Below are 25,570 nucleotides of genomic sequence, written 5' to 3'. Positions count from 1 at the left end.
CAGACATAATGATGACCAAGAGAGATATATGTATATGATGGAATACAAGATTTATATAATTTTAGCTAGTAATTTTTCATTAAATATATATAATTTTTTTAAATGTTTTTAAGTATTGTGTATAGATAGAATACATAAAATACATTATAGATTAATATCAATGTACGCATACCTATATCTATATAATAATATATGTACCCATAATTTATATATTTGATTAAATTTCTATTTAGAAGTAATAATGTAAGCAATATAGGAATTTGTAGCACATTTATTTATACAAATTTCACCATTTTTTTTATCTTTCTGCCATAAAAATATGCACTTCATGTTTTATTTATATTATAAATATGATATATATAATTTATGATATTTATATCACTCATACATAATAATATATGGTGATAATCAATAATGATGGTATTTTAATTACATCAAAATTAAAATTATTTTGTAATGCAAGCATTTCTGATATTGTAAATGTTTATTTCAAATTGCTGAAAATATGAAAAAAATTATCTAAAATAAAAATTGTTATGGAAACTTATAATTACACACACATATATATATATATATATATATATATATATATATATATATGTATGTATGTATTACACAATTATATATGTATACACATTGCCGACAAAAAATTTGAATATAGTATTAAAAGGCTAGATACTATTTAAAAAATTACTTTTATCAATGTAGATCGTTTTTACATTAAAGATAAATGATTATTTTGTAATAAGGAAACTATAGAAAATTTAAATAAAAGAAAAATAATTTGAATCTAATACACTTTTAACAAAAAGCTGTTAAACTTTCTTTTCATCAAAAAATGCACCTTTGGTTTCGATGACTACTTTTACAAATCGTGGCATTCTTTCTACTAATTTATTAATGATATTTTATTCTAGAGAAGACTACGCATTTTGTAATTGTTACCATAACTCCCTAGCAGATGATGAACAGGAAGTTAGAATCTCTCTGTCAAGCTCTTATTCCCACAGAAGCTCGATTTCTTTTTAGACATCAATAAGATTTAAATATTTAATATAAGTTATGACAAAACTAATTGATTCGTAACAAAAAAACTTCGTGGGGAGTAAGGGAATCTTGTTAAATATAAATCAACGGTGTATAGGCAAGTATATTTAAACTTTTGACCGACAGTGTATAAGTAAAATACATCTAATATTGTTTTTATTACACAAAAATGTTGAACAAATGCAAAGTATACAATTGCAATTGAAGAATGGTATTAAATAAAATGTAAAGTGCATATTCTTATGACAGAAAAATAAAAAAATGAGAAAGTTTTTATAAATATATGTGCTACATTCATATTGCTTATATTACTTCAGACAACACATTTCTGTATTTATCTCACAAACATTGTTTTTTTTTTAACTCACAAAATTCTGTACGATACCATCGCGATGAGAGAATACATATTTACAATTAGAATTTAATATTAGAGTAAGAAACCAAGTGTAATTCCGATAAATGATTTGATTAATTGATTGTTGCATTATACACAAACTCAAGAATATTACTAGTTTTGCGGAAAATAGCTCTGTAATATTAGATATCAAAAAGCTATATTTTACAGTGTATACTTTTTTACATATATTGAAATACATTTATATGTAACAAGTAGATTAATTTAATAATCAATTTATCAAAATAAAGGTTTAAAAAAATGTATGTTACAAGAATATAACATCAAATATTCGGCATATGAAAGATTTTTTGAATTAACTAATTCTGAGAAATACATTAGTGCTAAAAAGAAAAAAAGAAAAATATATATAATATAAAGAAAGAGAAAGACAGAGAAAAAAAGAAACGAGAGAGAGAGAGAGAGAGAGAGAGAGAGAGAGAGAGAGAGAGAGAGAGAGAGCAAAAGAAAGTAATACTAAACAATACATTATACTTTGAATTCATTGTTCTTTCGATTCCTCTTTCGAGATGTCAGCGGAAATGCCATTTGTTTCAGTCTTCCTCGGTGCCACTCTAATTGTCGATCGTTTTTTAATGTACGTTTTATAATAAAAGTCCCCAAATAATATAATCATAAAGATATTCTGTGGTATCATCACATATGCTGGCCAAAGCGGAAAACTGCAACCTTTCACCCAGAATAATTGTCCGTCGTGTAAAATAATCAGAAAAAATTGGACCATTTGCAACTGGGTGATGTATTTCTTCCATGAACTTGTATCTATTTTCATAGACGATAGCAGATAATGCGTGTACATTATTACGTGTACAAATGTATTGAGCAATCCTGAAATACAATATTTGTAATCAATTAACCGCAAAATATAAGATCTTTTTGTTTACGAAAAAGACTCATTTAGCAATCGTGCATTTCTGACGAATACAATTCTTCGATTCTTAATATAACCGAATATATAACGTAACACTCCGTACATATTAAATACAATTTTTATATCAAAAAAATAAAAAATAAGAAATTATTATTCTACGTTTACATATCTGTAAAATATTACAGATATGCATATTTTTAACTGAGAAGCACAAATCATTAACAATTGTAAATTTAATTTTTATAGTATATACCTAAGAAAGTAACATGACCGCCAGCTACATATTTAGAGGCACCCCAAGTGCCCATTGTTATGCCCACATGATGATATACATGAAGAAAGGTCACTTGATTTTGTTTCTTTCTGAGCACGAAAAAAATTGTCTCCAACAAATCCAGTATTTTAACCATGAAATAATACCATACCACTCTGGTGATCTATTTAGCAGGCAGATATAAACGCTTTTTTTCTTGTCTCTTATTTCTATGTAAATGAAAAATAAAACTAAAGATATTTATAACATCTAATGTTGATTTAGATTGAATTATCGATGTAATAATATTAATATTTTCATTACTAGCTAAATAGCTATAATAATATTGTCGTTATTATTTTTTTCTCTGAAAAATATTATTTTGAAATAAATATAATGGACAACATATAATTAGGTAATTCTAACTTAAATTTAATTATTAATTAATTAAATTCTAATAATTACCTCTATTGCTTTTGGTGAATACGAATAATCGATGGGTTCGCAAATGTAACTGTACTCTCGTAACCATGCCAATGTTAATGCCTGTTAAATATACATATAATTAAAAAACACAGAATGCTTTTTCAAGCGTTATATTGATAAACTTTAATTAATGCACAATCTATTAGTAATATGTTACTTGAGCCACATATGTACTACATTAAAAAGATTAATTTTTGTAGTAGAAAAAATGCCTATTCCGAAGCATCAATTGTTCTTACGTATCGTATTAAGAAGCTTGCAAGGATAGAAATATTTTTTTGGGACATATCTTGTTAAAGTATGAATTTATCGTTTTTTGTCATCAAATCATATGATTTTTAAAGATTCCAGATGATAAATGATAGAAAAGTCTATTTCTCTTTTTATAAATGTAATCAGAAAAATTAATTAAAAATATAACATGACTTACTTTATAAAATATGTATGCATTTAATATAATTTGTGAGAGATTATATATTTGCAATATCCTGTTTAGTTGGAAAGGTTGTCTTCTTGTCATAAACCTCGGACCAATATAATAAATTAAATATATATAAAATCCAAGCAGAGCTATACAAGGCCATGGCGTGCTTATCATAAAGTAATCTTGAGTACGTGGATCTTGCAATATAAAAAAAATTAAACATTAGTTATTATACATAATTATTAATAAATTATACACATTGCACATAAAGATAAAATTGCTTACATAAATAATTATTCTAAATATTTAAAAGCAATTTAAGAATGAAAATATATTGTAACTCTTTATATAATTACATGATTAATATCATCATGAAATTTATGTTGATTCTGTATGTGTTTTACATTCATAATGCGATTGCATATATATATATATATATATATATATATATATTCATAAGATTTATATATATTCATTTAACTTTTTTTTTTGCCAGAAGATTAATGAAAAAATTAATTCCTCAAGATATACTTAACATATAATGTAGAATTAATTATATTTACATCAAAATTATATTTATTGAATATTAGAAAATAAATTATTTTTATTGGATATTGAATTAAAAAATGGATGTTTTTGTATTAATTTTATTATTAATTTTACTATTAAACTGTTTTAAAATTATATTGTTAAACGGTTTATTATACAGTAGAGGGATCCGATGTAAAAATAAAAAAATTTATTTTGATACTGAATAAACAAAATGCATGTGTTGAGAAAAATGTTATAGTACTGTGGAATTTTTTTTTCCGTAATCTTTATGTAGTTCTTTAATATTTCTACAATAGACGACAAATAATACAGTTCTAATAGACGATTAAATAATTTTATACTACGTATTATTATGTTGTATATGCATGCATGTGTGCACTGCAAAAAAATGACTTAAGATTTAATAACTGTTTTATGCTAATTGTATACTGATAATTAAGGAAGAAAGAGAGAGAGAGAGAGAGAGAGAGAGAGAGAGAGAGAGAGAGAGTCACGTATGATAAAAGAATATATATCAACAGCGATTTTATAAATTAAAATAAATAAATATAATACTCCTCTTATAAAATTGTTAATGGTTTTTCTTTATACGAGTGAAAAAACAGAATGTATTCATTTATGTCTATGTATTTATTATAAATGCAATTTATGATAAACAAAATTTGTAAATAATCTATAATGAATTAAAATTTTCTTATATAGAAATTTAATTTTTTATAATTCAGCGATATCACAAACTATATTGTTTTTTTATATTTCATAATATCTTTAATTCTAAATTTAATATTTGGCGTAAATGATAAGACGATATACTCACCTGCCAGATCTTCGTTAATATATTTATATCCTGCTATTAACTGTTGTATTATTGCAGCCATGTTGATGATGTGTGTGAATAGAGATAGAGAAAACTCGATATTATTTCTATATATTTAGAAGGATCAAGGAAAATTGCTATGCAATTATGACTTCCTTATCGTAATGCTCACACTAATAACGAATGAAAACGCTGATTAATTAGCTTGATATATTCTTATTTTCTAATAGTATGAACGTATAATTTCCATGGAGAAACATTAATTCAATTTTATAATTTCTGATTTTCAATTCTTTAATTGAAATATCTCCGAAGTATCTCCGATTGTTATATCTGAATTGATTATCTTGAATCTAAAGCTAAATATTTCACTTGGCCAGTCGTAACGCTATGTTTTTACTGACCTGTCTTTCCGCCAATTTACTTCAACGCGACTAGCTCCTATGGAACTCGCGAATCGACTGCAAAGATATGTTTCCGTTTCGTCATAAAATTTCCATCTCTCATTGTATTATAATTATAGCATGTCTGCTCAACAAACACAAGAGCCCTCTACATGCCGCACTGACACTTATACCCTTCTAAAAAATGTGATCTTTCAGACAATTTATTAACTCATAATTATGAAAAATATTGAAAATTTATAAATATTTAAATTTAAAAAAATTGTTACAGCATTATCTAGATCTAGAAGGTTTTTTTACATTTTTTAATTTTTTATTATTTGCCGATCAATTTTATCAATTTGTTGTAAAGTATAATATATTCTTAATTAAAGTATAATATTATAAAGTATGATGAAGTATAATATTCTTTACATCATATTATGCAGCAATTATGATCAATACGCATTATGAAAAATATACAATGTAAAAAAAGAAAACATTTGTGCACTTTGGAAGTAATTTTGGAAGATAATTTTTATAGATAGAAAAAAATAATAGTGTTGTATTAGATTAGTATAATGTTTTATAGACAGAAATATAATAGTGTTGTAAAATTTGTAATTAATATTTGTATCAGTATACGAAATAAATTTATCGCAATATTTGTTTTCTATTTTTCTATATATCTAAAATTATCTCCAAAATTATTATATTGTAATTATTGTATGTTGCGCGATAATGCTATAGATAATATAAATTGCAAATAATAACAGCAATAGGCTCAAAATACTAACTATTAAGTAGGGAAACTGGCAGATAAGAGCCGCGAGTATTAGCGTGCAAACTTATTATTGTTAAAATTTATTAACATAAAAATTATTGAATATTGATAATAATATATTTAATATTGATATAAATATATAAAAGTTACATTGGAATTTTCGTTGTTGCAAATTTCAAATTAAAATTAATAATAATCAGAAAGAAAGCATATTTATTAATAAAATTTAACAATAATAAGTTTGCGCATCAATACTCGCGTCTTAGCTCTTATCTGCCAGTTTTTCTACTTAATTATAAAATATTTTAAACATTTTCAGCTCTTAATATAATAAAAAAGAAAACATTTTCCGCATTAATTGTGATTGTCCAAATATATATTTGAGATATATATTAAGGTCGTGACTTCTTCCCGTTGTGATCAAAAAGTTGATATATCCGTTTTCAGCTAATAGTCCTGTAACCGACATCGTGAGTTTCCGAAATTTGTTAAATCCCTAATTTTGTCGGTGACACACTTCTCCAGTTTCATCTTTTTCGCAGATAATCTCGGCTAATTGCAATATAATTGCACTCACAATACTCAAACGCGTGACATTGTTAAGAACGTGAATATTGCAGCAATCATGAGCAACATTTGAGAAAGGAAAGACATGCACAAGACTATGATGTTTTTTTTTTATTGTCGTTACTGCTTAATAAGCACAAAAATCCTATAAGAAAATTATTTGCTCATTTCCTGTCGATAGCACATATTTGTCTGTCGATATGCAATCGAATTGCATATATATAATCAAGAGCATATAAAATGCTAATGAAAAAACTGCATTATAAAAATTTTTTAATAGAGAAAACTTCAAATTCCACAAACTTTTTTTTCTTTATATTCGATCATCGACCAAAATATAATATTCAAAATGATAGAAATTATTTAATACGAATTTCTCACTGATCGATAAGTTAATTAATATACAATATTCGATCACTAACTGTGTAAAAAAACATTAATATTTTTAATTACAGAAAAATATCTGCATATGGAAAATATTATGAACGTAAGTTTACAATAATATTTTTATTATTTATATTTTATTTATTGTATGCATTATCATTTCTATCACTGTTACTTGATAATATTTCAACTCTAATAAAGCGATTAATAATTAGAAATTACGTTACTTTTACGTTACGTTATTTGTTTGTTATCTGAAAAGTCAAATAAAACGGAAAATAATAATAATAGTGGTCTTGAATAAACAATGATAAATTGAAAGAAAGCAATTTTACGATAAAGACGTATCAAATTACAAATATTTTAATGTAAGAGATACGGCTATCCAAAATCTCTAAAAAAATCTTTTGTATAATACAATACAATTTCTATGCGTTTTATAATAATAAGTAATAAAATATTTTTCGCATATAAAAATGTATGTATAACGTATATACATATATATTTTGAAATATATATACATATATTTGTTAAATTTAAGTTTTCTATTTACAATTATATTAATATTATTTGCACATAAAATTTGGTAATTCATAGAAAAATTACGAATATATGTATATGGGGATAATGTGTGCGCTATGCTATTTAGCCATTAAAAAAAATCTTCTCGTCTCAATGCTCAAGATATTCTTTAATATATTTTAATATTACTTATATTTTTCTTTTTTTATTCTGTTTAATTTTTTTTTACATTTATCAATTTTTGAAAATAAAATTAGCATTAATAAAATAGCAATCACTGCTCTGCTTGTCGTGCTGATTAACCACGTGCTATCTCTAACATTATGCTTGTAATATTCCGTGCGTGATGCTAATGTCTAACGTTTTGCAATTAAGTTTGTAATTATAATTCTCGCAAGAATGTGAAAACAGAATAAGGAAATGTAATTGTCACCATAAATTATGCAATCTTAAGACATCTAATTGTAAAACGTTTAATCAAAAGAGATACATAACTCTTTAATAATAGAGATAATTATGAAAAGAAGAAAGAGAAAAACATATAAGAAGAAAGATTATCAAAAAAATGTATCTCTTACGCGAGAAAAATGTAAACAATTTTACGTTTCAGTTTAGCCATATTTGGCGATCGTGGTAAAGATACATTTACATTTTTGCAAAATATTAAAGATATTACTCATTGTAAAAATTCACTCTTTCAAGATTAATAAGGAAGACTAGCATAAAAGTCTTTTCTTGAAAAGACGTTTTCCGTATTAAAAATTGTTTCCATGAGACAGTTCGCAAAATGCAGAGGTACTCGGAATTAATTACTTAATTTTTTAGATCTATACAAAAATTTATTGTAATTATATTGGCAATATTAATAATGTTTGTTAACATAATTTTATTTTATTATTGGGATTTATATTAATAATTGGATTTTCTTTTGAATATACGTTAATAATATCTCGTTGTAGTACATATCTTGCTTTAAATTAACAGCATTCCTATAATCAATTTGATATTAATATAATCGTAAAACTTTTTTCTTACACAATGTCTTCTACGTAGTGAATTGTTTCAAGAATTCAAATAAATAATTAAAATTTATTTATTCGTGTGAATATGTATATAGAAGTACTCGGAATACAATGATGGAAAAAAGGGACGCTATTGAAAGAACCGATGACACAACAATTTAAAGTTTGAAATAATCGAAAAATTTATGTTTTATATATTTTACATATGCAACTTCTTAAAAAAACAATGATATTATATGAAAACACTTTTTTTTATAAAAACGGTAATATTATATATCAACTTTTAAAAAATTCTTTTTTATATGATTCTTTTTTCAAACCTCAACATGTCGCCTTTTATCTTTTTTCTTTATGTAATAAATATTTAATATTAATTTTCATGAAAAAAATTGTGTTTAGCTATAATTGTCAGATTTCATATGATCGATTGAATAACAACAACAACAAAAATGAAATAACAGTTGAGAGAATTCGTTTTTTGATTAACTAAAAGCTATCGATCAAATAAAAAAACAAAATTTATTTTTACGTAAAATTTTAGATTTGACATGTTTTATTTGATATTTTCTATTAAAATAGTAAAGGAGTTTATGCATTTTCTATATACTGTTTGTCGTTAATAATATAAAGGACTGAAAGAATTCTTTATATATGAAGCGGAAGCGGAGACCCTTAATCAATTCTAAGGCCATGATCTCGAACTCTTGCATTCAAATTATGCAATGATAGTGCAATTCAATGAATCTCTTAAATTCCTACATAATAAATAAATAAAAAATTTTTTCTTAGTAAAATTTTGATAAACAAATACAAGAGACTTTGTCGAAACATTCTAATTTTGATTTAGTAAGATAAAATTATATATAATTAATAAAAAATATAGTGTTAAGAGTGTAGATTTTATCGATATCATTTATAATTAAAATAAAAAATCGGCGATTATAATTAAAATAAAAAAATGTGTATAATAAAATTGAAAAAAGCAAATATAAAAATTCATTGACATAAGCATAAGCGAAGGATACAAAAAATGTAGCGAAATGATAGTGCAAAATGTGCGAAAGAAAACTGTTCGGGTAGATAAAAATTTAATTTTATTGTATAATGAGAGGCAATTTATTTAAATAAGATTTATGAAATCAGCATATCATTGCTTTTGATTATGAGTGTCATTGCGCCTGGTGTATGATGACACTATAATCTTGAAAGAATAATTGTTTTGTCTAAAAATATATATTATAATGTATAATAATTGATAGACTATGTGTAAATATGTAACATTAATTATTTTTTATAATTTTTTTATTGTAATTGTGTGTTTTTTTAAATTAATAATTTATATATTTATGCATATTTAATCCAAACTCTCTTTTAAGGCACATATACACACATATACACACACACACATCTTGAGGATAGAATAAGCAAATGTAACACATTTATTCCACAAAGCAAAAGCAATATTTTCCGCATTTTTATTAAAAATTTTTAATGAGAATATGATATATAAATCAAAAAAGTGTATTTGCGTATCTGAAAAAAATGTGTGCTCATCATGCTAATCATTAAAATATACATATCTTACAATTATGTAATTATATTATATAATTTGCATACAATTTTCGCAAATATTTCTTGATTAAGAATATTATGAAAACGAATGGATACATTAAAAGCCGCTCGTCTTTTATATGTTCTCAATGTTATCCAATTTATTTTCAAATTACAATGAATATTTAATGCAACGTATTTCACATCTATTTGCTTTTTACGTGCTAGCGAAGCTAACAAATAATAAAAAAATTTTAATATTAAATCGTTCTTAATTACAAAATAAAACGCTATATAATATCTATTTTTTATTATCTATATAAATAAATCGGCACTTTAACTGTTGCGAATCAAAAAGTTTTTAATGTTTAGAGACAGAATATTATATTTTTATCATATATATAATAAATTTAGCCTTCGGCTAATTTGATAAATTTTTTTACTATAGAAATGCCTTGAGCTAGCTATAATTTTATAGATATTTTTAAAATATTCAAACGGGTTTGCTTTTCTAAAGCAAATATTATCATGGCTCTTAATTGATGTTTGAATACAATTATTGGATAGCTATTTAAAATACCGAGAAATATCGTTATAGTACAAAAAATTTCTATTGAAGCGACGCTGGGCTCTCATCGTAGGGAAGTTGTTTGTTGTTTGGTTTGTATGAACAATCATTGATAATGATTTATATAAAGAATCATTGACATTTATTGATAAATAATTCTGTTTTATTGACATTCGGCAAGAAACTTTTTACAAGAATGTTTGTAAATTAAAATGAAATTAGATCAAATGTCATTAAATTTGAAGTCAATAAAACATAAAGTATTATAAAAAAATATGAAATTTATTATAAAAAAATTATGTTATTTTTAAATTCTCTTTAACAAGATTAATTAATTTTCACTTTCTATTCAAAAAAATATATATATTATATAAGATTATATTTCTATTCACATATTTTTTGTTTTTAATGTTATTAAATATGTTTTAATATATAGCAAATTTGCATAATAAGAATGTATTATGAATGAAATACACGAAATCTTCTTTAAAGTGTTTTGCCAGAAGCAATATGTGATAAATTAAATTTAATTAATATATGGTACATCTAGTATATTACATATGAAAATTTTCATATCACAAACTTTTCAATATCTCGTATAATCGAAAACACGCATGTGTACTTTTACAGAAATAATAATCAAATTATCTAGATCACATTTAATCCGATAAAGGATCGCTGTTAAAGATCGCTCTTGTAAGCTAATCATTTTCAGAGCAAGTATATCAAATTAATCTTTCCACCTTTTCCTACCGGAATGCGTTAACCTACTTTCGTAACTTGCGTTGCAGAAATATCGACGGATTTCTTTCTCTTATGTATTAGGTACGACGTTTATTACAACTACGTTACAGAGTCTAATGTGTATTCCCCTTGATAAATCATCCTTCCATTTGCACAGTTACAGTCTTGGGGATAGAAAAACTTCGCATTGAGTCCTTTAATCGGACTTGTCTATATCGAAGATCGAATTACCATTGACACAAATAGTGCCGTTGGCAGCAATACGCGTAACACCATTTGATTCTTTCGTCGTTTTTGTTCGCTTATTCCTCGATTTCATATAATTATTTACGTAGAAAGATCCGAACATGTAAATAAATAAGCCGGAGTTGAGCATGAGTAGGAACGAAAGCGGCTTCGGGAAGTTGCAATTGGTAAATAACATCTGCATATTGTGGAAAAATATTATGATAAACTGCACGATCTGCATAGTGGTCAAATACTTTTTCCACCAGAGGTACTTTTGCATATGCGGCCCAAATGCTGCCAACATGTAATACATGTACATAAAAATATGTATGAAAGAGTTGATGACACCGAGGAGGGTCGGATGACCGCCGGCGAAGAATTTGATACCGATCCAAGCGGCGATCGGCATCATCGAATGATGATAGAGATGTAGAAACGAGATTTGATGATCTTTCTTGCGCATCACGAAGAACACGGTGTCCAGAAGCTCGATCAACTTACATATGAAATACGTGTAAACAGCATGGGCCATCTACGGAACGACATAATTACGTAAAGATTGAGCAAACATTGTGATACCTGTAATTATCGAGTGATATTTCCTTGTCACCTTTTCGCGGTCATGAGAAAATGTGTATCTTTTAATATATTGCCTAATATTTAAATTAAGATGACTTTTTGATCATTTTCTCTATATACTTAAATATATATGCTAAAATCTAATATCTATTAAACTCAATATTTAATATCTAGGAAATTCAAATCTTGTGTTGCGGTATCGAAATATTCGTAATAAATATATTGATCTCATTTAAATAAATTGAATCTCTTCAAGAGTCTTATTATCGCTATTTTCTAATATATAAGAAAAAGTTACATAAACATTACAGAAACTCTACAAGATTGCAACATCGCAAATGCGTTTCAAAAGTAATCATAATATTATATGTGCAATATTATGTTATGTGAAAGAAAATCAAGAGTCTTGCAAAAGTACATTTATAATATTATACTAATTGGTTATAGCATACATTACATTGAAAAAGAAAACTTTAGTCGATTGGGAAAACTTGTCGTAATAATCCAATAAAGTAAATAAGAAATTATAGAGACATTCAAATTTTTACCTACTTATGATGATAATTATCGTTAGACGATACAATATATGTCAGATTTCATTTTACATGCTCTCCCCCCCCCCCCCTCCCATCGAACAATCCATCGTAACATTTTATAATTATTATATTGTTTGTAATATTTTTAAAATTATTTATTCGAAAAATTAATATATTAATGTATGAGATTCCCGAGGAAGCTGTGCCTAATGGAAAGTTAATATATCATTGACTTTCATTAGCTTATTCGATCACCAATCCTTATATCAACTTTTGTCATTTTCCAAATAAGTTTCTCATGTTCACTTATGTTAGATTATAAAATCAGTAATTGATTTAAATCTTTTAAGATTTCTCGTATGATTTTTATATACAATACTACGTCATCTATTCTGTTTTTTTCTGGGAAATTAAGAGAAATTGGGAAAATTAAGTTCAATATATAGCGAAGAGAGCGATATATCATATAGAATCCCATTTCATTTTTAATACCTTATAAACTTTCAATATTATTGCAACTTTATTGAAATGTTTCATTTTTATGTCTCTACAATATTTGTATAATATTGTATTGTAATTTTAGAGTAAAATGTTCTATATCATATGGATTATTATCATAGATTCATTTTATTAGCAATAATTTTAATGTCAAAACTTACCCTTATGGAGCTCGGTTTATACGAATAATCGACCGGTTGACAGATATAATTGTATTCGTATAACCAACCAGCCATTAAGCCCTCGTGAACTAGATAAAGGCTTAACAGGATCTGGATAAAGTTGTAAATTATCATAGTATTCTTTAAATCATACGACTTCTTGTTCTTCATGTATTTCGGTCCGGCGGAGACGCAAAAGTATATATATGTCGCTACGATTATCAGGGTTGGACCAGGGCTAGAAACCAAAAACCATCCATCCGTCCTCGGATCTAGAGAAATGTAAAATTAAGTAAAATTAAGCATATGTGTAATATTTTTAAAAATATAAAAGTCTTTTAAATGTTGTAAAATTACCATATTTATTGTCTATTACATCTCTATACCATTCCACGATGCCAGACATCTTGCAATCTTAAAATTTGAAAATCTGCGAAAACAGGTTTTGCAAGTTATTTCAAGGTTTCAAAAAGTTTTTCTGATTTCTATTAATTTTATATCTTCTCTCTTTCAGAAATTTGAGGAAAAAGAAGTTATCTTTCCCACATTTTAATAACAGTTTAAAAACATGAGTTACAAAAATGTAACTTTATAATACTTGTGTATGTAATAATAATAGTAACGATATTGAAATATTTATACAGAGAATTTTTATATCAAAAATTGAACACATAATGAATATGTATGAAAAGAGAAAAATTTAGAAAGATATATTTTATTATTATCTATCATTCATTATTGCAGAGAATTTTGATATTTCAGCTTTCTATAAATTTTAACACTCAGAAGAGAAGGCTAGATTACTCTATGAGTAGTTACAACATTGATACTACAAAATATTGCAACTATGTAAACAACGCGAACATTAATCATATGTTGACAAAAGTATATAGCGTCTTGCCCTGCTTATCTTTTTATTCATTCTTGGTTGTTCTGATGATAATATGAATTTTCATTACGCGGAAAGCGATAACATGAGAAACATTAAGTTGTTTGCGCCTTTCCTAAATTACAGCAGGTAATTGCGACGGCCGTAAGATATATCTACATATAATTTCAAATAGCATCATTCAGTGAACAATTTGCGAATGTCGCGAGACTTATCATTATTTTCGAAACTTCAAGATTCTTTGCAAAAATAAATCAAGGATCGATCTCTTCAATATCAAATTAAATTTTTTATTATAGCTTAATCATTTATATTTTTCTTCTTTCATATTATATTTCTTGGAAATGACAATTTGGAAATTTGCTGACATTGGAAAAAACGCGCGGCTCTAAATCTGTGATTTGCAAAATTTTAGATATGTTACACTTAAAATAAATTTTGCAATTAAAACAAAATTAGTGGGTAAGCTAACAGATTGTATGTAATAATTCTGGCAGTCTCCGCTGTCATATTACAAAAGTTTTTACATCACAATGAAATTAATGAACGAGAATTTAGGTTAGCGCGAATAGAGGAATTAATTTTCTATAATGCAATTTTCACAGCTATTTCTTTCTTATAATAATCTTCTTAATGTAACCCTGACCCAACATTAGCTAACCGTGGTCTTCCTTTTACCTTTGTAAAAGGCTGTCATGATTGACATTAAATGATACGAGTCATTTGAATTCTTCACGCTGCCAAATCAGAAATAAAATAAAAAATCGGTCAGACAAAAAATAAAGTACCAAAGAAACAGATAAGTTTTTTTAGTTAACTATGATTCTTTCCTTATACTAAAGAACAAAATGTTATTAAATAAAATAAAATGATAAATATAACAGGTTTGTTCTATAAAATCTATGAACGTCAGATATTCAAAAATCTCTTTTCATTTTGTTTTATAAAATGTCCTATTTACAAGAAGAGAGATCTAAAACACATTACATACAAAAGAAGATCGAAGCTAATATCAAGAATAAAAATTCATTGCATTTAGTGTTAGCAAAATTTTAGATTTGATTATTATCCATCATCGAGTCAACGATTTTTCAACGATTAAGAAAATAACAGGTTTTCGTTCGCTTTCGAACCAAGGTGAACAAGATTTCAGTGAATAGCTTCAGCGAAGCTGATGTCCTCCTTTCTTACTTCTCTTCCACGTAAGGCAAATTAGCGGACTTCCCCAATCTTATTTGCATTGTGCATCGCGACCCTCATCAAAGCTTTGCAAGAATATTGTACAAATTGTTATTATTTGATACATTTATATGAGATCAGAACCAATACATATATCCATCCGTAGATACATATATAAAACAAAATTTTAGGGAGGAAAGTTTTTAAATAAATACCCTGTATATATTTTTCTTTCTCATCCCGATCTCTTTTGATCTCCGTTACATTTATAAATAATCGAATGTATTTATATTTAACTACATTTAGAGTAATAAGTATTGATTAAACTTTCGTATCTTTTTAATTAAAAAAAGGTAACAATGCAAGTAACATGCTTTTTTTAGAAAGGAATATTATTTTGAAAAACAGAAAAATATCTTTTTACCATTTTTATTTGTTTAATTATTCGATGCTAAAGCTTTAAAATTATTTAACGTTTCAAATACGTTATCTTATTAATATAAGAGCGTAATTTTCGCGAAAGGTGTAAAATAGAAATTGATACTAACAATAAATCATAATTTTTGATATGTTACAGTTAAGTAAGCAATACACTAAATATTTTTTTAAAAGAATATTCGATCGTTAGCAACTGCGCCTTTCTTCTAAACATACTATGAGATATCTATAATTCAGTTTAATACTAATAATACGATAATGAAGCGAGCATGTTGCAAGCGACCAACTAGTTATTATGTTGCCTTGTGAAATCATTATTAGCAGTAAATTGTCGTTTAACAGCGTGTTTTGAAAGAAATGATCAAAATCTTTGAAGAACGGTAATATAATTGCGGCCAAATTTCTGTGGTCAACCGCAGTTTACGAGAAAAGAAGACAATTCTCCTCTTTGTAGAATATATTATCTCACGTTGCTATTCATACTATACGTTGATGCTACCTATGATGCTCTTTTGACTTTTATTCAAGTTCCATTTTATTATTCGCGGCGTATCTGCCATTAAATATAATTGAAAAACGAAAAGGAGAGTAAAACGATTTCGCTGAACAAGATCAAATTTTGGCAGTGCATTGCCTGACAACGGAAGATGCATCTGCGAGACACTCTATCCTCGATTTATGATTGCGGACTGCTCCCGATCCTTGGAAGAGAGACCTTGAAGAAAAGAAAACACGTGTAAACCGGTTAAAATTTGCGGGACTTCCTGCGCATAAAGAATGTGAATAAGGCGAGACTTAAAAAAAAAAAAAAAATCTATAACTAATCATGAGTTACAAAGATAATGCAACACCAATCGATTAGTCTGCACTCCATTTTTTTTTTTTTTTTTTTTTTGGAAATGCTTTTAATCTTTTTAATTAATGTAAAGTATTAGTAGTGATATTAGTACTTATTGGTATTTGTTGAAAGAATAAAGGAACTGCAATTTTTTTCTGGAGAAGAAAATAAAGAGAAGCCAAGATATATAAAATATTTACTTCTTATCCCGTATATATGATTCAGCGAAACTATATTCATAAGTTTTTCATAAAGAAAAGTACACGTATGAATTGTTTTTTCTAGGCACAAGTTATAAAAACGCTAAATATCCACGTCTCATGGTTCTAATATGATGTACTGATTCTGATTAGTAAATACTATTGTGTTTTTTTCTAATTAATATAATTATAATATAATATATAATACATAATGCAAGAATGACCAAGGTAATAATATTGTATGTTAAAAATGTATATTAGGATTACATTGGAAAAATCAACTATTACTTATTAATGTCTGTGTGACATAGCACTTATTCGTTCAATGTATATATTATGATTTTGTAGACATATATAAATATGTATATATAATATGTATATAATATGTATATAAATATGTATATAATTATATGTATAATTGTATACATAATTGTATGTATATATAAATTTGCAATATAATATTTGTCGCGTCCTATCTTTTATTGCAATTTTTATTTGGTTTAATATTCTACTAATTTTTTATTTTTATTTCTGTATATGCATACATAAATGATTTAGTTAATAATATACTATATGTATATATGTATGATATATGTGAATGGAATTATTTGCAAAATAATTATATAAATAAAGAATAGATGTGTTTTTTCAACTCGCATGAAAATCTGAAGGTAACAAAACTAGTATGGAGCATATTCGTTTCAATTATTTAGATTTATTTGGCTTATTTAAATTTATTTAGATTTATCTGGAATTTTAAGAACGGTCTTAAATGAATGATTCAGATTATCGAAGAAACTTATTTTGGAGTAATAAATATATATGAAATTTCAGGATTGACAGATATCTCACAGCTTCGACGAAAGTGAATATACTTGCATATGTACTATAAGGTCCCACAAAACTAATCTCGCCCTTTTAAGACTAAGAAAGGTTGACATGAAAGGTCTTTATTCGCGAGTGTTCCACCTTGAAATCAATCCCGCGAGACGATGACTATCAAAATAAGGTTTACGCACTTAGCCAAGGAATACATTACAGTCAATATGGCGATAATCTTAAAAAGTAATATAATTACAATAAATTATATTAAATTTCTTTATTACAGATATATTGCATATATAACGAAGCTGTTATAATAAAAATTTTTAAAAATCATGGTGATATGAAGGAAAATAATTCAAAACTTAATGTGTTATACTTTTATATATAATATACATATACTGTCTCATCCAGCGTACCAGAATATTTAAAGAGAGAAACACGAAGATTAATCTTTTCTATAGAATTTATATAAAATATAGGTGCAATAATTTTGCGGATTTTTTCTAAATACATTCACAAACTATTTATTAATATCAGCACTCGAGACACTATATTTTTCACAGTACCTTATATATCATTTCCTTATATATCATTAATATTTATCCTTCCTTATATATCATTAATATTTTTCCTTATATATCATTAATATTTATTATTTCAGTCATTTTTATGGTAAATATGCATAAAAGGTTACATCTCACCGATTTTATCGCCACTTAAATATTGTATTATATATTATAGGGGAGACTCTTCTGAGTAATTCGCCGCAAAAAGAAAAGTGGGGGAAAGCATTCGTTTAGAAGATATGACAAATTAAAATTTCACAGTTTTAATGTTTTTTCTCGGGTATTATAAAATAATATTAGGAAAAGTGAAGTTTATGTACGTTGTATTTGTTGTAGGGTAGATATGGAAAAAATATTTGTTTACATTTACGGGATAGGTACATGATCATAGAAATTTTCGCTTTGCGTGAAAAAATGGAAACCCATGTGGAACATTGCTTCGCGTTGTAAAGTATATGCGTGGACACAGTGAGTTCCGCCCCCCCCCCCGCCCTCCCATAGAAGGGGTTCCACTTTCGGAAGATATAATCTAATCCAAATCTATTTCTGATTTGAAAGTAAAATTTGATTTCGATTACGGTATATAACCCATCTATGACCCTGCTGCACCTATCTCGTAAATGTAAATAAAAACATTTTCTACATTTTCCGCAAGAAATCAAATGTATACAAATATCACTGTTCCTAATTTTATTTTATAATATTTCAAAGAAAGTATTAAAATTGTAAAATTTCAATTTATTATATCTTCTAAACAAATGCTTTCCCCTACTTTTTTTTTTTTTGCGGGAATTACTCAGAAGAATCTCCACTACAACATATTTAAATGGCGATAAAAGAGATGTAACCTTGTATTTATTATTTTTATTAATGTGTGTTGGCAATACTAGAACTATAGGAAGTATATATCATGCACATTTCCATAAACTGCTTTCGACATTCTAATAGCAAGATATATATGGAGTTACGCATTTCATCAAAATATGATATTGAATAAAAACACATTTATTCATTAAAAAAAAATAACAAATGTTATTCAAACAACTGACAGGATTAACATAATTAAAATTTCAAGATTAGCAGAAGGCATCCAACTAACTTCTTCTTGATGGAAATTATTTAAACACAGATTTCTATAGAAGTCTATGTACAATATTTAAAATTTAAACAAATATTTAATAGACTATTTTGTTGAATGTAGTTTTGTTCGACTTAATTCGGAATGCAGGTTTCATGATGTTATAGGCTGGTAATGATAACTGCCTTAGCAATAATATGTATTTCTAATCGTTTGAAATATACATGTAATGGCATGTAAGCATTACGATGTTTCCACGACCCATTTGTCCTTTACGATCACGTGTTCCGATGTACGTAGAGAATATTTACTCGATTCTTGCAGATTAAGATCATGTAACCTCTACGATATAATTATGCTTCGAGATAAGAAATAAAGGTGCATACGGAAGGTGAATATGGAAATGCAAATCATTCTCGATGTATCTGTCGCAAGTTCAAAGATTAGATACTGATGTAGTAAGTTTTAATCGCGGTAAGTTTAATTCGTAATCTATTATCAATCTATTATCAATATTCGTGACGTCCTGCTTTTATAATTAAATAGAATAAGTTATAATTATATAGATAGAAAGATAAATATATAATAGATTAATGTAATTAGATAGATAAGTAAATATACAATAAAAAGAGATCTGCCAAACAATTACTCGACAAAATGCTCGAAAAGTACAAAAGAAAATAATGTCTAAAATGTCTAAGCGCAAAATTAGCAATTATAAAATTTTGCGATTTTAATAGGATTTTTAAACTGTTGTTTATGTCGGTATTTAAAACATTTTTTTTATATTTGCTGCTCATCTTGAAGGATCTCTTTCGTAATAATCGTTCTCAATACTTCAATTTTCATTTTAATTTTTTAGTTTCACGTTTTTTCGCACATTTTTTTATTTACGCTTCTATGTATAAATAATTTTGGCATCTATAAATATATATCGTATCTTCAAGAAAAAATAATGGTACGTGATTATTGGTCACTATCGAAGTCACTGACTTTCTCGGCCGCGTCCTTAAAGCCGCGTCGTTCCGGCCGTTCATTCACGCGTCCTTCGGTGTTCGGTGTGCCAGAGCTCGCGAGGAAACTTACCGCGACTTCGCAATTGCCGAACGTTTTATATATTCCTAATGTCTTGTAAAAATACATTAATATATATGTTGCTTTTTTAAGATACGATGTATATCCTGCAATTGCTAAATTTTAAATATATATATATCGGAGGCAGGTCACTGAATACGTACGAATCGCAATGCACAATTTCATTGTGCATAACAATTGCGAAGTACTTGCAGAAACCGGTATATGTACCATTGCTATACTTGATTCAGCAGAAATTTATGCAGGAATCGTCTACACGATATAACGGAAAACTAGATGGCACACACAATTTTACGATTTATATTTAAAAAATTTATTAGGGCGGAAAATGAAAACCAGGATTAATTAAGAAGCTTGTTAATTAAATAAGCAAATCTACAATATTTAGAATATATCAAAAAAAAATTATATATAATACAAACGGATTTTAAGTTTAATTCTTGTGCATTAATGAAATATTCATTAAGTTGCAAACGCAGCTTGGAAACTGTTGGCTGACAATATTATTGAACCTGAGATTGACATGCAAGTGAAGATGCAAAGAGATATTTAAATATATAGTCTTTCTTATATTGCTATATGCCGTTGATGAAAAAAGTTTAACATTACAATATTTTTCTTTTTTCTCGAATAAATAAATCTATTTTATTTACATGAAACCAATATTGGCAAATTAACACCAATTCAGGATTAATTAAGAACTTATAATTACGCGATTCGTATAGTAAGCAGAAATAATTATCGTATACAGATTATCGTATATATGGTATGTACATATACAGATAGACGCGTTCACGTTCCGATTATTTATCGCAATTTTCAATATCGTATAAAAATAAATTATTTTAATATTTGCATATTAAATTAATGTAAAAATAGAGAAATAAATAAAAGTTAAAAAAAAAAGTTTAATTACAATTATATTAACTTACTTAATATTCGATGACACGTTTTCTTATTACTATGCGTCGCACAATCATAAATTATATATAATATAATTTAAAACAGTACGTTAAATGTTTTATTTATTTAAATTATTTTGTTAAAGATATGATATAACTAAAGTGAGAAATTAAAATATATTAAACCTCACATCTTAAGAAGCTTATTTAAAAATAAATATTATATGTGCCATGCTTATTTTCATATTCAAAGCGCATTAACTTGACTTTATACGGTCAGTCCAAACTCCAAGTCTGCATGTAACCTCATCTATGTTGTAAGATTTTTTTCAAAGTTTTATTGTTCTCTTCAAGTTATAAGGGAAAAGTGCATCGGCCATTTTGACTGGACCATTTTGTAATGATATAAAATAGGAAAGTTTTTTAAGTACGAAACTTTTTACCGTTTTAATAATATAAATGCAATCCGCTTTTTAAAATTTTATTTTATTTTTTATTTAACATTATTCGATTAGGCTCAAAATGGTAACGTGGTAAAAAATTAAGCATTTAATTGTTTAATGTTTTCTATCTGTCAACCGGATAAAGTCACAATTTATTGATGATAAATTATAGAATCTTTTGAATTTGAATACTCACGTTAAAGGGCGGAAAAACTGCGATGGATTTCACAGCCGGAATCTTCTCGTCGCCGTCGAAAGATGAACAGCTCGATGATCGTAACGTGCAGTTACTTTATTGATTTTGCGATCTCGCAACTTCTAAGAATTCTTCAGTCTTCTCTTATACGTGATTTCAACAATTCGTCGATTCGTCGTAATTACTAATAAAATTTATGATATCGTTATGATTATTTTCGCTACTATAGGCTCGTTTGTTGGTCGTTATAGAATACTTTTGAGTCCCGGAATCGTCCACTGTTTAACGAATGAGGGTAACAGGTGCGTGTAATTGAATTGAAATGGGAAGAAGATCGGGAATAAATAGGAAGGGATCGGCAAAGGGAAAATAGATAGAGAACAACGGTTTAGTTGCTGACGCAAGTTAGCGAAGCACTGTTCGGACACTGTGTGTGGAGTGGCAGATAAGTCTCTGGTGGTAACGGATGCATGATGCACCACTATTCTTTTCCCCTTTCACCTCTCACCCGAACGACGTGGACGTCCTCCGGAGCGGCAGTGGCGCAATGACATGATGTTTGTGTTTTTTTACAGCATCAGACCGGTCTCCTTTGTGGTAAACATTGTCAGGGATTTATCATAAAAATATTTTTTTTTATTTATAGATTTAATATTACCAATACTTTATATCTATATATTTATTTATGAAATTTTGTAAATGATGGAATTTTAAACATTTTATTTAACTCGAAAGATATTTTTAAATAAGCGTATTTTTTAAAAGAAATAAATATATGTAAAAATATTTTGTTAACACATTGAAATAAATGCAGTACAATATTAAAATATTAACAATAAAACGTTCAGGCTATTTCCTATTAATGAGATAGCGTATTCATTTAATTTTCAAGAATGGACATGGATCTATAAATGAAAAAATAGTGCATTTTAAAAATGTTGAAGTGGTATATTTAGAATTCATTATTAATAGTTCATTCATAGTGTAATAGTATAATCGTAGAATATATATATATATATATATATATATATATATATATATATATATATATATAATAGTAAAATTCATATTGTAATAAATATAATCGTAGAATAATAGTAGAGTTCATTGTAATAGTATAATTGTTCAAAGATCAGTTTAATATTATCAGAAAAAAATTATGTTAATTAAAAGAAAATTAAAAATTAAATATTAATTTTAACCGTAAGATGACATATTATAGATATACATTATACATATACATAAATCATAATATATTATTAAGTAGGCAAAAACTGGCAAATAAAAGCCCAGGCGTGGATATCGATGCGCGAACTTATTATTGTTAAATTTTATTAACTAATATGCATTAAAAATGTACGTTTTGGACCGTTTTTTTACCCATCTTCAACATGGATATAAATATATAAAGATTAAATTGGAATTTTAAAACTTGACATACACAACATTTGCAGTTGCAGTTAATTTTCAAATTAAAAATAATACTAAATTTTGCAATTGTAAATGTTGTGTATATTAAGTTTTAAAACTCCAATTTAATCTTTATATATTTATATCCATGCTAAAAATGGATCAAAAGACGTTCCAAAACATACATTTTTTAATGCACATTAGTTAATAAAATTTAACAATTATAAGTTCGCACACCGATATCCGCATCTGAGTTCTTATCTGAGCCAGTTTTCCCACTTAATTGTTCTTACCCTGAGCTTATCGCTGTTATTATTGTAATATGTTATAATTAAAATGTTATGTTCTTTGATATAAATTATTATAATACAATTATTCAACATACATTTTTAAAAAAATTTAATTTATATATACTATATATATATATATATATACTATTCCGTTAAAATAAATTAATTTACTTACTAAAATAAAAAATACATATTCCACGTGTACTGATTAATTATTGCTTATTATTTATTTTAATGAATAAAGAAATGTTCATTAAAATCTATTTTAAATGTAAATTACACTTATTTATTTATACTAATTGTTGTTTTTTTATTTTGTTATATTTTATCTTTTAATAAATGTTTTGTAATCACAATTTAATAAGTCTGTATCGTTCGGTAACTAATTAATATTAGAATAAGTAAATATAATATAATAGAAAATTATTTCTTTATGTGCTACTGCTATTATTTATCATATTTAATTAAAAATAGCACACATAAGTTGTTCTCCTTATTATTACGTATATAATATTATGTATATAATATTATGTATAACGCGCGTACGCAATCATACATATATAGCACATATAAACATATACTGATTCTTTTTTCGAATTGTAGCCACCCTTTTAGGCATCACTTTATGTAGATATTCATATTATTAAATTGCACAAAAACAAAATATATACAGAGTATCTAGTAAAGATTGTGCCAACGCTCATAAGCGGGTAGAGCAGAGTAAACTGAACAGAAAAGTTCTTTATCATTTTGAGATTTTTGTAATAATTATTAAGAAATTAATTAAAAAAGATCGATCAATTCGTGTGATTATAAGCGCACGGCAAGAAAGAAGGGCCCAGAGACATGTCAAAAGTTTGCGGTCGTTAGGCGCGCGAGGAAATTTTGGGAGGACCGCCCTACAAATGACAACGGTTACATACAAGCGGTACATAACGATGGATTTTCGCGTCCTCGCAACCAGACATCAATGGGTTGTTCCTTTTTATTATTTTTATTATTTTATTTAATTAATAATTATTACGAGAATCACAAAATGGTAAAAAACTTTTCTGTTTAGTTTACTGTGCTCTACCCGCTCACGAGCGTTGGCACAATCTTTACCAGACACCCTGTATATATAATATTAGAATATTAAAAAAAAAAAAAAAAGTATTTTTTCTATCGCTATGTAACTGATTTGCCTCAGGGAAATGAAATAAGAATAAAAACACGGTAATAAAACATAAATTATTTCAGGAATTTTATGATTCAATAAGGCGTATAAAAACTGATTGCGTCTGAAGATAATCGAGATTGATGATTCAAATTCTTTCAGTATAAATAGGAATAAGTATCACCACAATCGTATTTCATTTATTCTGCAACGAAAATATATAACTGCAAATAATTAAACAGCATGAGAAAATGAATAAAAGACAAAAAAATTTACTTTTTTCTAGCTACAGGGCAGAGAATATACGTTCATTCACGACAAATATTGAACAATTTTAAAAATGCATCAAAATAAAATTTATATTGCCACATTATCGGCATATGTAGAATCAGCATATTTAACAAATTTTTTATAGTCCTAGTACATTATGCTATCGTCTCTTTTCTACTATATCGTTTCATATCGCGAAATCAAGGCTTATTTAATTATTTTCAAAATTTATTTTTTATAAATTGCAATATGTAATTCCCTACTTATTCTGTAACTCTTTACGTTATAACTCTACTAACAGATATTATTTCAATGTAAATGACTGCGAGTAATTATACATATAATAAAATTTTTATTAGTAATTACAATTCTTCTAGATCCATTTTAATTTATAATTTATAAT

General features: G+C 26.5%; 2 protein-coding genes across 2 annotated transcripts; both read right to left on the bottom strand.

The window, feature by feature from the left end:
- Positions 1-1,911: 1,911 nt before the first annotated feature.
- On the bottom strand, positions 1,912-5,021 carry LOC138934216 (very long chain fatty acid elongase 7). Its single transcript, XM_070297702.1, has 5 exons — positions 4,866-5,021; positions 3,503-3,693; positions 3,052-3,132; positions 2,587-2,770; positions 1,912-2,290 (listed from the first exon to the last, which is right to left on the bottom strand). The coding sequence occupies exons 1-5, from the start codon at positions 4,924-4,926 to the stop codon at positions 1,944-1,946; spliced, it is 864 nt and encodes a 287-aa protein (XP_070153803.1). The 5' UTR covers positions 4,927-5,021; the 3' UTR covers positions 1,912-1,943.
- Positions 5,022-10,990: 5,969 nt separating this feature from the next.
- LOC138934011 (very long chain fatty acid elongase 7) lies at positions 10,991-22,462 on the bottom strand. Its single transcript, XM_070297371.1, has 4 exons — positions 22,042-22,462; positions 13,750-13,822; positions 13,393-13,664; positions 10,991-12,150 (listed from the first exon to the last, which is right to left on the bottom strand). Exons 2-4 carry the CDS (start codon positions 13,796-13,798, stop codon positions 11,587-11,589), a joined length of 885 nt encoding a protein of 294 aa, XP_070153472.1. The 5' UTR covers positions 13,799-13,822; positions 22,042-22,462; the 3' UTR covers positions 10,991-11,586.
- Positions 22,463-25,570: the final 3,108 nt, after the last annotated feature.

The sequence above is a fragment of the Polyergus mexicanus genome, unplaced genomic scaffold, assembly GCF_030449975.1.
Source record: "Polyergus mexicanus isolate NDT 795.1 unplaced genomic scaffold, iyPolMexi1.0 SCAF_6, whole genome shotgun sequence".
In the NCBI taxonomy this organism is placed as follows: Eukaryota; Metazoa; Arthropoda; class Insecta; order Hymenoptera; family Formicidae; genus Polyergus; species Polyergus mexicanus.
The sequence above is the reverse complement of the archived record's forward strand: the minus strand, read 5'-3'. Positions and strand labels throughout refer to the sequence as shown.